This window comes from Salvelinus alpinus, chromosome 10, assembly GCF_045679555.1.
Source record: "Salvelinus alpinus chromosome 10, SLU_Salpinus.1, whole genome shotgun sequence".
In the NCBI taxonomy this organism is placed as follows: domain Eukaryota; kingdom Metazoa; phylum Chordata; class Actinopteri; order Salmoniformes; family Salmonidae; genus Salvelinus; species Salvelinus alpinus.
The window spans coordinates 17,738,439-17,753,438 of record NC_092095.1 but is presented as its reverse complement, the minus strand read 5'-3'; the positions used below and the strand labels follow the sequence as shown (position 1 = coordinate 17,753,438).

General features: G+C 41.0%; 1 protein-coding gene across 1 annotated transcript in view; it reads right to left on the bottom strand.

Annotated features, from left to right (window-relative positions):
- Window positions 1-218: 218 nt before the first annotated feature.
- Window positions 219-15,000, bottom strand: part of LOC139532900 (hemicentin-1-like) — a 28,952-nt gene continuing 14,170 nt past the window's right edge. Inside the window, exons 10-16 of the mRNA XM_071331063.1 lie at window positions 9,528-9,641; window positions 7,899-8,219; window positions 7,552-7,824; window positions 7,075-7,389; window positions 6,892-6,984; window positions 6,663-6,752; window positions 219-6,550 (exon numbers count right to left, since the gene is read on the bottom strand). Coding sequence (XP_071187164.1) covers window positions 6,384-6,550; window positions 6,663-6,752; window positions 6,892-6,984; window positions 7,075-7,389; window positions 7,552-7,824; window positions 7,899-8,219; window positions 9,528-9,641 — 1,373 coding nt within the window. The 3' untranslated portion in view covers window positions 219-6,383. The remainder of the gene's footprint in view (window positions 6,551-6,662; window positions 6,753-6,891; window positions 6,985-7,074; window positions 7,390-7,551; window positions 7,825-7,898; window positions 8,220-9,527; window positions 9,642-15,000) is intronic.

The following is a 15,000-nucleotide window of genomic DNA, read 5'->3' as shown; positions in this document are numbered from 1 at the left end:
GTTTCTCCTGTGTGGTAATAATCATCATGTAGAGTGAAATGGGCTTGAAAACACACTCCTGTGGTGTAGGAGGACCTGGTGTGCAATGTAATGGCCTCTGATACCACACACACACACACACACACACACACACACACAAAATAATGTCCTTGGAATGTGTGGTGGCATTTTTCTGCTTTACCAAATGAGGAGAGTTACAAACTACACACCAGTCAGAGTTATACTTAAATTACATCTTTAATTATAGGAGCTTTGCAATAGCCATTTGACTTTCAACAAATCACTATTTCTTATGACCCGTTGAGAAGTCCCACCGGAAAAGTACAAAGATCTTTTATAGCCAAGATACACCCCTTTCAACTTACACTGACGAACCACAGATCTTAGGAACAGTTCACAAAGGTTAAGATTTGTATGAAAGATATCTATAAAACATAGCAGACAGTTACTGCTGTGTCAACAGTTTTCATTGTAAAGACCAGTGTCTGGCCCCCTCCTACTCCAAACTGTAACCCGTCTCACCCTGGTACGGTATAGCACGATAACATTACCTCATGTTATCTGGAATGCTCTTTAGGCTTTATTACCCAAAGACATCGTAAATCTCCTCTGTCAGTGCTATCTCATAGAGGCCCATCCTCAGTGGAACACACACACAATACTCTATTCTGTCGAATAACAACTATTATAATGTAATACAAGCATTATCACATCATCTTACAAGCATTATAACATCATCTTGCAATTTTCCACAACAAATGTCATTCAGACTCTGTAATGCACCAGACAGCTTTCAAAGACCAGGCATTATTGACTATTATTGACTCACTGATCCAAATGTTAAGAGGTGTAAAACTGAGAGTTTTGGTTTGGGGTTGAGCAGGCAACATGAAGCAGAAGCAAACAAAGACTAGTAAAGTGAATGTATTTAATGTTCACAGTATAATGTGGGATGATCCAGTGCTATTATGGCAGTACTTTTCTCCTCAATATCAAAACATAAGGACAACAAACATTCACAGATAATTAAATGGACCAACAGAAAGAAAATATCTGCCTTGTGCGACGTCCACTGTGAATAAGGCATTGCTGCTATCGCTATTAGCCCAGATAGCATATTTGGTTCCTTGGAAGTGTTGGGAACCTCCGTTTTTGGTTTCCCATTGGTTCTGGTAATAAAACCAAAAGTTTCCTAAACATTAAAACAGGACGTTTCTAAACATCCTGAGAACGGAAGTAAAAAATGTGCCCGTTCCTGGAACATATATTTTTAGTTTCCAGGGAGATTCTGAGAACATTTTTCTATGGTTCCCTAAACGTTTTATTAACATTCTGAGATCAGAAATAGTAGGTTATTTGAAGATAAGACCCATGGAAATGCATTGATCATGCAAACACATAGATTTTTTATTGTGGCATGGCATCAATGAGATTCAAACTGATGATCTTCTGCTCTCTATCCATGGAATTAGTCCACTGCGCCACTCATACAAAGCTGTTCATTTTAGTCCATTCAAACAAACCCTATTTCAAAGGAAACAAGCACTCATTAAGATCAGGTGTGGCCAATTAGTGGGCGCAGCCAACACACCTGAACCCACTTAACAAGATAGAGAAGAGAGAGATGCTGAAAATGGAATGTATGTGTTTTTAAATAACATTATTTGAACGTTTCTAATGTTTTCTTTTAATTTTTATGGCAAGTTTTCTTAATGTTCTGAGAACATGACTTTGAATAGAACCATAAGGAAACCTGTAGTAAATGTTATGCTGAAGTACTGAAATTGCCACAGAAGAACGTTGTTCCTTAACGTTCTCTGAACAAACTGAGAACATGACTGGATAGATCCACGAGGAAACCTGTGGGAGACTTTATGGGAAGGTTGTATAACCCAATCAAAACCAATAGTCACTTCCATTCTCTACGAAATGTATAACATTATGGTGTGTTAAATGGCTCAATAGAGGCTGACTATAGTTGTTATCATCATCATCATAGCTTCCCTTTCTGTTTCAGGTAACTTATTGTTCCTGCTACTACAGCTCCTCTCTCTTCAGAGATAGACTGTCTGGGAGTTCCAGAGGGATCATGTTACATACAAGTAAAGAGAACCTGCATTCATCAAGGTGTGGGTGTGATGCTACAGTAAATATACTCAGAATCACAGTGTAGCTACTTCCTCCTGCTATAACAAAATCAATGCTCTCCTGTACTCCTTGTTTACCCATGACTGCGTGGCCATGCAGACCTCCAACTCAATCATCAAGTTTTCAGATGACGCCACAGTGGTAGGCTTGATTACCAACAACGACGAGACGGCCTACAGGGAGGAGGTAGGGCCCTCGGAGTGTGGTGTCAGGAAAATAACCTCACACTCAATGTCAACAAAACAAAGGAGATGATCGTGGACTTCAGGAAACAGCAGAGGGAGCACCCACCTATCCACATCGACGGGACAGTAGTGGACAAGGTGGAAAACGGCGTAAACATCAAGGACAAACTGAAATGGTCCACCCACACAGACAGTGTGGTGAAGAAGGCGCAGCAGCGCCTCTTCAAACTCAGGAGGCTGAATAAATTCGGATTGTCACCAAAAACACTCACAAACTTTTACAGATGCACAATCGAGAGCATCCTGTCGGGCTGTATCACCGCCTGGTACGGCAACTGCTCCGCCCACAACCGTAAAGACTCTCCAGAGGGTAGTGAGGTCTGCACAACGCATCACTGGGGGCAAACTACCTGCCCTCCAGGACACCTACACCGCCCAATGTCACAGGAAGGCCAAAAAGATCATCAAGGACAACAACCACCCAAGCCACTGCCTGTTCACCCCGCTATCATCCAGAAGGCGAGGTCAGTACAGGTGCATCAAAGCGGGGACCGAGAGACTGAAAAACAGCTTCTATCTCAAGGCCATCAGACTATGAAACAGCCATCACTAACATTGAGTGGCTGCTGCCAACATACTGACTCATCTCTAGCCACTTTAATAATAAAAAATTGGATGTAATAAATGTATCACTAGCCACTTTAAGCAATGCCACTTTATATAACTTTTACATACCCTACATTACTCATCTCATATGTATATACTGTATTCTATACCATCTACTGCATCTTGCCTGTGCCGTTCGGCCATCGCTCATTCATATATTTTTATGTACATATTCTTATTCATTCCTTTACACTTGTGTATAAGGTAGTTGTTGTGAAATTGTTAGATTACTTGTTAGATATTATTGCATGGTCGTAACTAGAAGCACAAGCATTTCGTTACCCTCGCATGAACATCTGCTAACCATGTGTATGTGACAAATCAAATTTGATTTGAATGCGCACACACGCAATAAAATAAACTGAAACTTTAAAAACTATGTCCCGCAATCAATCAACTACTTCTCCTAATAATGTATTGTTATTGATTGATTAACATGCCAGCAAGTTACTTCTGATGGTGAAACAGGTTCTGTCCTGTCCATTCAGTGTGTGTTGAGGCTGACAGGCCTCTCCAAGACACAAAGATGGCGAATGACATACTGTCACCGAATAGTAACTAAACTGAGTACTGGAGACAGACATGGGTAAATTCACATTTTATAACATTGTTCATAGTATTATGTGGAATGACAGGGCTTGTATGAATCTTTTCTCATTAGGACATTAGGACAGCGTTAAATTCACAGATAATAATATAATCAACCAAAGGAAAGAAACCAATCAGAGTGTGTTATTTGACTGGTAACTCCAGCCTAGGTGAATCTTCTGTTGATTAGCATAGAACAAGCAAATTAGCCTGCTGCGAGATGTTTGAATGTCCACTGTGAATAAGGTCCATTTTCACCTCTAGGTCAACTTCTTCTTGATTATTGAGTCACTGCAACAGTATTGCTGCTATGTTAGATCTTCTCCTTGTTGTTCGTCAAAGTATCTCCCCCTCTTTGTCCCCCATTCAGAAGTAGTTTTACAAATAGACTGTTTTCATTAGCTGCACAGAGAAAGATAGGTGGATAGGTTGATAAGTCGGTTTCATTTCATCCCACAAACATAGTAATATATCACTGTATGCAGACAACAGTCCTACAGTGTGGTGGCAGTCAGATCACCTTCAGTTGCTGGTAACTTTCTCCCTGTAGAACCCAATCAAAGCCAATAGCCAATATCATTCTAAATTCAGAACATTATGGTGTGTTAAATGGCTCAATAGAGGCTGACTATGGTTGTTATCATCGTCATCATAGCTTCCCTTTCTGTTTCAGGTAACTTCTTGTTCCTGCTACTACAGCTCCTCTCTCTTCAGAGAGAGGCTGTCTGGGACTTCCAGAGGGATCATGTTACGTACAGGTGAAGAGAACCTGCATTCATCGAGGTGTGACGCTACAGTAAATAAACTTGTTATCACAGTGTAGCTACTTCCTCCTCCCATAGTAAAATATATGTGCACGCACACACACAAGACATTTAAGTAAAACTTAAAAAACTATGTCCTACAAACAATCAACTACTTCTCCTAAAAATGTGTTGTAATTAATTGATTAACATGCCAGCAAGTTGCTTTTGATGGTGAAACCGGTCCTGTCCTGTCCATTCAGTGTGTGTATACGCTGACAGGCCTCTCCAAGACAAAGAGATGGTGAATGAGACAAGGCAGCCTTTCTTGTTTTTCTTTTAAAAACAATCTGAGGATTGATTATAAACATCGTTTGACATGTTACTACGAACTTTACGGATACTATTTGGAATTTTCATATGCCTGTTGTGACAGAATTTGAGACATTGGATTACTGAACAAAACGCGCCAACAAAATGGAGGTTTTTGGATATAAAGAGTGACTTTATCATACAAAACAAACATTTATTGTGTAACTGGGAGTCTTGTGAGTGCATCAATACGAAGATCATCAAAGGTAAGTGATTAATTTTATTGCTATTTCTGACTTTCGTGACTAATCTACTTGACTGGTAACTGTATGTAATGTTTTGTGTGCTGAGCGCTGTCCTCAGATAATCGCATGGTTTGCTTTCGCCGTAAAGCTTTTTTGAAATATGACACTGCGGCTGGATTAACAACAAGTTAAGCTTTATTTTGATGTATTACACTTGTGATTTCATGAAAGTTAAATATTTAGAGTAATTTATTTTGAATTTGGCGCTCTGCAATTTCACCGGATGTTGGCCAGGTGGGACGCTACCAGGGTCCCACACTCCCTGGAGAGGTGATATGACCTTATTCCTGACCTTATTTCCTTTGTTTAGCCTTGTTTAGTTGGTCAGGACGTGAGCTGGGTGGGCATTCTATGTTATGTGTTTCTATGTTTGGTTTAGGGTTGTCAACTAGCCTGATATGGTTCTCAATCAGGGGCAGGTGTTTTACGTTTCCTCTGATTGAGAACCATATTAAGGTAGGCTGTTCTCACTGTTTGTTTGTGGGTGATTGTTGCTGTGTCTGTGTTTGTGTCACCACACGGTACTGTTTCGTTTCGTTCGTTCGTTTGTTTGTTGCTACCTGTTCATGCGTTCATGTTTTATGTTCTCAAGTTCAGGTCTGTTCACGTCGTTTTGTTATTTTGTATTTTGTCAGTGTTCTGTTTAGTTGGATAATTCATTAAAATTCAACATAATGAACATTCACCACGCTGCGCCTTGGTCCTCCTCTCTTCCACCTAAAGACGAGCGTTACACAGTCAATCCAGAAAATGTCAAGAACATTTCTTCAAGTACTGTCGCAAAACCATCAGGCTCTCATGAAGACCGCCACAGCAAAGGAAGACCCAGAGCTACCTCTCCTGCAGAGGATATGTTCATTAGAGTTAACTACACCTCAGATTGTAGCCCAAATAAATGCTTATCAGAGTTCAAGTAACAGACACATCTCAACATCAACTGTTCAAAGGGGACTGTGTGAATCAGGCCTTCATGGTCAAGTTGATGCAAAGAAACCACTACTAAAGGACACCAATAAGAAGAAGAGACTTGCATGGGCCAAGAAACACAAGCAATGGACATTAGACCAGTGGAAATCTGTCCTTTGGTCTGATGAGTCTAAATTTGAGATGTTTTGTTCCAACCACTGTGTCTTCATGAGACACAGAGTAGGTGAACGGATTATCTCCATATGTGTGGTTCCCACCGTGAAGCATGGAGGAGGAGGTGTGATGATGTGTGGGTGCTTTGCTAGTGACATTGTCAATGATTTATTTAGAACTCAAGGCACACTTAACCAGCATGACTATGAAATGTGTTATTTCATAGTTTCAATGTCTTCACTATTATTCAACAATGTAGGAAATTGTAAGAAAAATCCTTGAATGAGTAGGTGTGTCCAAACTTTTGACTGGTACTTTTGACTGGTACTGTATGCAATTGGACAATTACCCGCTTGTCAACTTTCCTCTTTGTCCTCCCCTGAGTCAGTGTCCTCTCCTGGATTCTGAGGCATTAGTATGGTTGATGTGGCTGACATCTCTTCTTTCTGTGTCTCCTCTCTTTCTTCTTCACTCTGAAGTGGTTTTCCACTCTGATCGTTTTCATTTGGACCATTTGTATTTGCTGGAGGGGGATAGATGAGTTTAGGGTGAGTTAGCAGGATGCAGACACACAAACAGCTAGTATGAGTAAATGCATGTAACCATAAGGACATGAATATTCCATGGACGTCTACCTGCGGCAGACAGTGACATTCCGTCTTCATTTTTTGAGAAGGTCTGCATCTCTTTAGATATCATTTTACTTTTGCAGTGGGGCAGATAACCTTCAGATGGGAGACAGTAAAATAACATACTGAAAGCTGTTCATCAAAAGCCACCAATGAAACCCTCCTCTCTGTTCATCAGGAGGTGGTTGTGTTAAATGGTTCAACAGATTATGATGTCATCATCATCATAACTTACCTCTCAGCCGGTAACATATCACTGCTGCTATAATCACTGCTGCTGCTGCTATTATTATACCAGTGATTGCACCTGGACTCAGTCCATCTGAAACTGAAGGAGAAAATACAGAGTATCAGTTTTATTGTTTAATGTGATCCTGTGACTTACAGTGAGGGGAAACAGTAAAAGTAAACTTTGTACCATCAGATAGTTTGTCAGGTGTGATCTGCAGGTAGGTGAGGATCAGGTGTGTGTCTCTGGCAGTAGAGAGTTCACAGCTGTAGGTCCCCTGGTGGACCATGGTTAACTTGTGGAGCTGAAGGCTGCCAGAGTCAGACAAATTCTGAACCTGCTCCTTCCACTTGTCAACAGCATACATCTGAGGTGTGCCCTTGGTGGAGGTGAGGATGGTGACTATCTGGTTGAATCTCCAGGTGAGGTCAAAGGTCAGGAGGTCAGACTGAGAGACACTGCAGGGGATGGACACCTCACTGCTTGGAGAACCCTGGACAGGAGCTGAAATGATGTCATGAGAAACAGCCTTTTTAGGATGGTTTTTGCATATTCTGTCTCACATTGATGTCTTGTGTTTGTACAGTTTGCAGCCAGATAAATATATTGATGAATTTATTAATTGATTTATGAAATGTTTGATTAATGGGTTGATCAATTGATTACTTTGCTGTTTCAGGGTTGCTGTCCTTTCTATTGTCCCAGAGGTCACGGTACAGATGTTGGTTCGGTCTCCGCTAAACTGTTTTGTGCTGGTGATGTCATAGAGGCCCCGGTCATCCACCTTGATGCTGGTGGAGTTCTGGATGGTTCCAGGGTCAAATGAAAGGTCAGGGGGGGGGTCAGTGGACCAGGTGAGTTTAGGCTCAGGGTAGATACCTGTATAACTGCAGGTGATGATGTCATCTGATAACTGTATGTCCACCAAGCGGACTGGAGCTGCAACAAAGTAGACATTACACATGGAGCAGCATGAAGTGATCATCATAGACAGACAGACAGACATTCCGTACCTTCCACTGCTATGTTAATGAAGGACTCCTTGTTGCCTTGAATAGTGCTGGTGTAACACTTGTATCTGCCCTGGTCCTGGAGTGTGAGCCCTCTCAGCAGTAGTGAAGCATTTCCTTTGGGGATCTGGTCATTGAACAGGGCTGTTCTCCCTCTGTAATGCTGGCTCTGCTGTTTGAGCTGATCTGTACTGTTGTAGTAGGAGTGGATAGTCAAGTCCTTGTCTTCTAGGTTCAGCAGCCAGTGGATGACTTCCTCACTGCCAGGCTGGAAGCTGCAGGGCAGAACACAATCCTCTGAGAACACACAGGTTACATGGACGTCTGGAAGAGAATAAACACAAACGTTAAATAAGCATCTGGACAAGAAGGGATTCAAACACAGACTCCTATACTCCCCAATAGTCAGATACCTTGGTAAAGTGAGTAGGCCCTTTGTTAATATCAGAGTGTTATTAACCGGTTATTATTGATAATATTAACCTGAGTCTAATCTCTCATTGTGGTCCTCCTCGGTCCTCCACCCGCCCCCCTCCTCACCCACAGCACCTCACCTCTAACTAAAATCACAATCTAAAGTAAAGACTCCAGTCAGACCTGAATACCTAAACTTCCTTCATGCCTGTCGTGTCTGTTAAGTTAAATCACTGATCTTCTATTAGTAGTTCAAACATAACCACAGATAGTATTGTTGAGACATCATACTCATTCAGATGATCACATGATGATTCATCAACACTGACTACACAAAACATTAAAGACACCTGTCATAGACTGACCAGGTGAATACAGGTGAAAGCTTATTGATGAAATCTTATTGATCCCTTACTGATGTCACTTGTTAAATCCACTTCAATCAGTGTAGATGAAGGGGAGAAGACCGGTTAAAGAATGATTTTTAAGCCTTAGGACAATTGAGACATGGATTGTGTATGTGTGCCATTCAGAGGGTGAAGGGACTAGACAAAATATGTAAGTGCCTTTGAACAGGGTATGATAGTAGGTGCCAGGCGCACCGGTTTGTGTCAAGAATTGCAACGCTGCTAGGGTTTTCATGCCCAACAGTTTCCTCTGTGTTTTAAGAATGGTCCACCACCCAAAGGACATCCAGCCAACTTGACAGAACTGTGGGAAGCATTGGATTCAACATGGGCCAGCATCCCTTTGAAATGCTTTCGACACCTTGTAGAGTCCATGCCTCGATGAATTGAGGAGGTTCTGAGGGCAAAATCGGGGTTTACGGCCAAAATTGGTATAATCAGTGTTTAACACTTTGCCTTAGGGTGGAAGTGGCTAAAGATCACCACGCACAACAGGAAAAGTCGGCTCTTGAATTAATTTGTCAGTCTTCTGTAATGACCAACATGTTTATGATCTACAGTAATTCATATTTCAGAGAAGCTTGTTTTACAGTTACATGGTATCATATGATATGGAGTCTGCAATGATAATCTGTCTTGGTAGAGGTTTCACCACATTACTTACACCTATTTAATGCTCATACTACACTAGAGCCTAACGTGTGTCTAGGGACTAGGACTACGTAGGAGTTATTTTGGAATGTAATATTTTGAGACAGACAGAAGGTAAAGACAGATGAACTAAGACAGAATGATGATGGTTGTTACTCACCTCCCCCATCTGAGGATGTGACAGTCCACAGCAGACTCACCACCAACACCAGACCCCTTAATGTCATGGAAACCAGTCCCCAGGCCATCTCCACGGAGACCAGACCACAGTGTTATCGTCTTGGATACAACTCCTCTCTGTCAGAATTTAGTAGCTGTGCTGTCACTCTCAGCCGAAGCCAGTTTGTCACAGAGGAATGTGCCCATTCCGGTTTTGTGTTTATATGTGACTGGTATGTGAATGTACAATCCTTTAGGCGTCAGCCTAGTTTCACTCTTCAAGAGCAGTGCCATTGGTAGACCAAGTTAAAGGGATAGTTCACCCAAATGACAAAATGACACATTGGTTTCTTTAACCTGTAAGTAGTCTATGGACAAGGTATGACAGCAATTCATGCTTTGGTTTAGTTTCTGGCACTGTTTCCACATGCTAATATTTTTAAGTGTCAGGTTTTTATTGTCACGTGCACTAGATTAGTGCAATGCCTTTCTGCCAGCTCTTTTCCCGTTAATAAAGTAATCAATATCAATATACAGTATAGTACTATAAAATATAGTAAAGTAGAACAAAAACACATGAGAAATAGAAATAAGAAGAACATGAGAAAGTATACAAGCTACAGTATATACAGGGTCAGTTCCAATACCATGTTTACAATGTGCAGGGATACTGCAGTGGTAGGGGTAGATATGTAGCAGCAGATGATATGATGATTGGATGTGAGTTTGTGTGTGAGTGTTTTGAGTCCTGTGATAATCAGTGCAAAATAAAAGGGTCAATGCAGATAGTCAGTGTAGCCATTTTGTTAGTTATTTAGTCTTATGGCTTGTGTGTAGTGTGTGTGTTAATATATCAGCACTGTGTGGCTGTGGACAGGTTTCTCCTGTGTGGTAATAATCATCATGTAGAGTGAAATGGGCTTGAAAACACACTCCTGTGGTGTAGGAGGACCTGGTGTGCAATGTAATGGCCTCTGATACCACACACACACACACACACACACACACACACACAAATAATGTCCTTGGAATGTGTGGTGGCATTTTTCTGCTTTACCAAATGAGGAGAGTTACAAACTACACACCAGTCAGAGTTATACTTAAATTACATCTTTAATTATAGGAGCTTTGCAATAGCCATTTGACTTTCAACAAATCACTATTTCTTATGACCCGTTGAGAAGTCCCACCGGAAAAGTACAAAGATCTTTTATAGCCAAGATACACCCCTTTCAACTTACACTGACGAACCACAGATCTTAGGAACAGTTCACAAAGGTTAAGATTTGTATGAAAGATATCTATAAAACATAGCAGACAGTTACTGCTGTGTCAACAGTTTTCATTGTAAAGACCAGTGTCTGGCCCCCTCCTACTCCAAACTGTAACCCGTCTCACCCTGGTACGGTATAGCACAATAACATTACCTCATGTTATCTGGAATGCTCTTTAGGTTTTATCACCCAAAGACATCGTAAATCTCCTCTGTCAGTGCTATCTCATAGAGGCCCATCCTCAGTGGAACACACACACAATACTCTATTCTGTCGAATAACAACTATTATAATGTAATACAAGCATTATCACATCATCTTACAAGCATTATAACATCATCTTGCAATTTTCCACAACAAATGTCATTCAGACTCTGTAATGCACCAGACAGCTTTCAAAGACCAGGCATTATTGACTATTATTGACTCACTGATCCAAATGTTAAGAGGTGTAAAACTGAGAGTTTTGGTTTGGGGTTGAGCAGGCAACATGAAGCAGAAGCAAACAAAGACTAGTAAAGTGAATGTATTTAATGTTCACAGTATAATGTGGGATGATCCAGTGCTATTATGGCAGTACTTTTCTCCTCAATATCAAAACATAAGGACAACAAACATTCACAGATAATTAAATGGACCAACAGAAAGAAAATATCTGCCTTGTGCGACGTCCACTGTGAATAAGGCATTGCTGCTATCGCTATTAGCCCAGATAGCATATTTGGTTCCTTGGAAGTGTTGGGAACCTCCGTTTTTGGTTTCCCATTGGTTCTGGTAATAAAACCAAAAGTTTCCTAAACATTAAAACAGGACGTTTCTAAACATCCTGAGAACGGAAGTAAAAAATGTGCCCGTTCCTGGAACATATATTTTTAGTTTCCAGGGAGATTCTGAGAACATTTTTCTATGGTTCCCTAAACGTTTTATTAACATTCTGAGATCAGAAATAGTAGGTTATTTGAAGATAAGACCCATGGAAATGCATTGATCATGCAAACACATAGATTTTTTATTGTGGCATGGCGTCAATGAGATTCAAACTGATGATCTTCTGCTCTCTATCCATGGAATTAGTCCACTGCGCCACTCATACAAAGCTGTTCATTTTAGTCCATTCAAACAAACCCTATTTCAAAGGAAACAAGCACTCATTAAGATCAGGTGTGGCCAATTAGTGGGCCAACACACCTGAACACACTTAACAAGATAGAGAAGAGAGAGATGCTGAAAATGGAATGTATGTGTTTTTAAATAACATTCTTTGAACGTTTCTAATGTTTTCTTTTAATTTTTATGGCAAGTTTTCTTAATGTTCTGAGAACATGACTTTGAATAGAACCATAAGGAAACCTGTAGTAAATGTTATGCTGAAGTACTGAAATTGCCACAGAAGAACGTTGTTCCTTAACGTTCTCTGAACAAACTGAGAACATGACTGGATAGATCCACGAGGAAACCTGTGGGAGACTTTATGGGAAGGTTGTATAACCCAATCAAAACCAATAGTCAATAACATTCTCTTCGAAATGTATAACATTATGGTGTGTTAATTGGCTCAATAGAGGCTGATTATGGTTGTTATCATCACCATCATAGCTTCCCTTTGTTTCAGGTAACTTATTGTTCCTGCTACTACAGCTCCTCTCTCTTCAGAGAGAGACTGTCTGGGACTTACAGAGGGATCATGTTACGTACAGGTAAAGAGAACCTGCATTCAACAAGGTGTGGGTGTGATGCTACAGTAAATATACTCAGAATCACAGTATAGCTACTTCCTCCTGCTATAACAAAATCAATGCTCTCCTGTACTCCTTGTTTACCCATGACTGCGTGGCCATGCAGACCTCCAACTCAATCATCAAGTTTTCAGATGACGCCACAGTGGTAGGCTTGATTACCAACAACGACGAGACGGCCTACAGGGAGGAGGTAGGGCCCTCGGGGTGTGGTGTCAGGAAAATAACCTCACACTCAACGTCAACAAAACAAAGGAGATGATCGTGGACTTCAGGAAACAGCAGAGGGAGCACCCACCTATCCACATCGACGGGACAGTAGTGGAAAAGGTGGAAAACAGCGTACACATCAAGGACAAACTGAAATGGTCCACCCACACAGACAGCGTGGTGAAGAAGGCGCAGCAGCGCCTCTTCAATCTCAGGAGGCTGAATAAATTTGGATTGTCACCAAAAATACTCACAAACTTTTACAGATGCACAATCGAGAGCATCCTGTCGGGTTGTATCACCGCCTGGTATGGCAACTGCTCCGCCCACAACCGTAAGGCTCTCCAGAGGGTAGTGAGGTCTGCACAACGCATCACCAGGGGGCAAACTACCTGCCCTCCAGGACACCTACACCACCCGATGTCACAGGAAGGCCAAAAAGATCATCAAGGACAACAACCACCCGAGCCACTGCCTGTTCACCCCGCTATCATCCAGAAGGCGAGGTCAGTACAGGTGTATCAAAGCGGGGACCGAGAGACTGAAAAACAGCTTCTATCTCAAGGCCATCAGACTGTTAAACATCCATCACTAACATTGAGTGGCTGCTGCTAACACACTGACTCATCTCTAGCCACTTTAATAATTACAAATTTGATGTAATAAATGTATCACTAGCCACTTTAAGCAATGCCACTTTATATAACTTTTACATACCCTACATTACATCTCATATGTATATACTGTATTCTATACCATCTACTGCATCTTGCCTATGCCGTTTGGCCATCGCTAATGCATTTATATTTATCTACATATTCTAATTTATTCCTTTACACTTGTGTGTATAAGGTAGTTGTTGTGAAATTGTTAGATTACTTGTTAGATATTATTGCATGGTCGGAACTAGAAGCACAAGCATTTCGCTACACTCGCATGAACATCTGCTAACCATGTGTATGTGACAAATCAAATTTGATTTGATTTGAATGCGCACACACGCAATAAAATAAACTGAAACTTTAAAAACTATGTCCCGCAATCAATCAACTACTTCTCCTAATAATGTATTGTAATTGATTGATTAACATGCCAGCAAGTTACTTCTGATGGTCAAACAGGTTCTGTCCTGTCCATTCAGTGTGTGTTGAGGCTGACAGGCCTCTCCAAGACACAAAGATGGCGAATGACATACTGTCACCGAATAGTAACTAAACTGAGTACTGGAGACAGACATGGGTAAATTCACATTTTATAACATTGTTCATAGTATTATGTGGAATGACAGGGCTTGTATGAATCTTTTCTCATTAGGACATTAGGACAGCGTTAAATTCCCAGATAATAATATAATCAACCAAAGTAAAGAAACCAATCAGAGTGTGTTATTTGACTGGTAACTCCAGCCTAGGTGAATCTTCTGTTGATTAGCATAGAACAAGCATATTAGCCTGCTGCGAGATGTTTGAATGTCCACTGTGAATAAGGTCCATTTTCACCTCGAGGTCAACTTCTTCTTGATTATTGAGTCACTGCAACAGTATTGCTGCTATGTTAGATCTTCTCCTTGTTGTTCGTCAAAGTATCTCCCCCTCTTTGTCCCCCATTCAGAAGTAGTTTTACAAATGGACTGTTTTCATTAGCTGCACAGAGAAAGATAGGTGGATAAGTCGGTTTAATTTCATCCCACAAACGTAGTAATATATCACTGTATGCAGACAACAGTCCTACAGTGGGGTGGCAGTCAGATCACGTTCAGTTGCTGGTAACTTTCTCCCTGTTGAACCCAATCAAAGCCAATAGCCAATATCATTCTAAATTCAGAACATTGTGGTGTGTTAAATGGCTCAATAGAGGCTGACCATGGTTGTTATCATCGTCATCATAGCTTCCCTTTCTGTTTCAGGTAACTTATTGTTCCTGCTACTACAGCTCCTCTCTCTTCAGAGAGGCTGTCTGGGACTTCCAGAGGGATCATGTTACATACAGGTGAAGAGAACCTGCATTCATCAAGGTGTGATGCTACAGTAAATAAACTTATTATCACAGTGTAGCTACTTCCTCCTCCCATAGTAAAATATATGTGCACGCACACAATAAATTAAACCAAGACTTTTAAAAATGATGTCCCACAATCAATCAAATCTCCTAATAATGTATTGTAATTGATTGATTAACATGCCAGCAAGTTACTTCTGATAATGAAATAGGTCCTGTCCTGTCCATTCAGTGTGTGTAGAGGCTGACAGGCCTC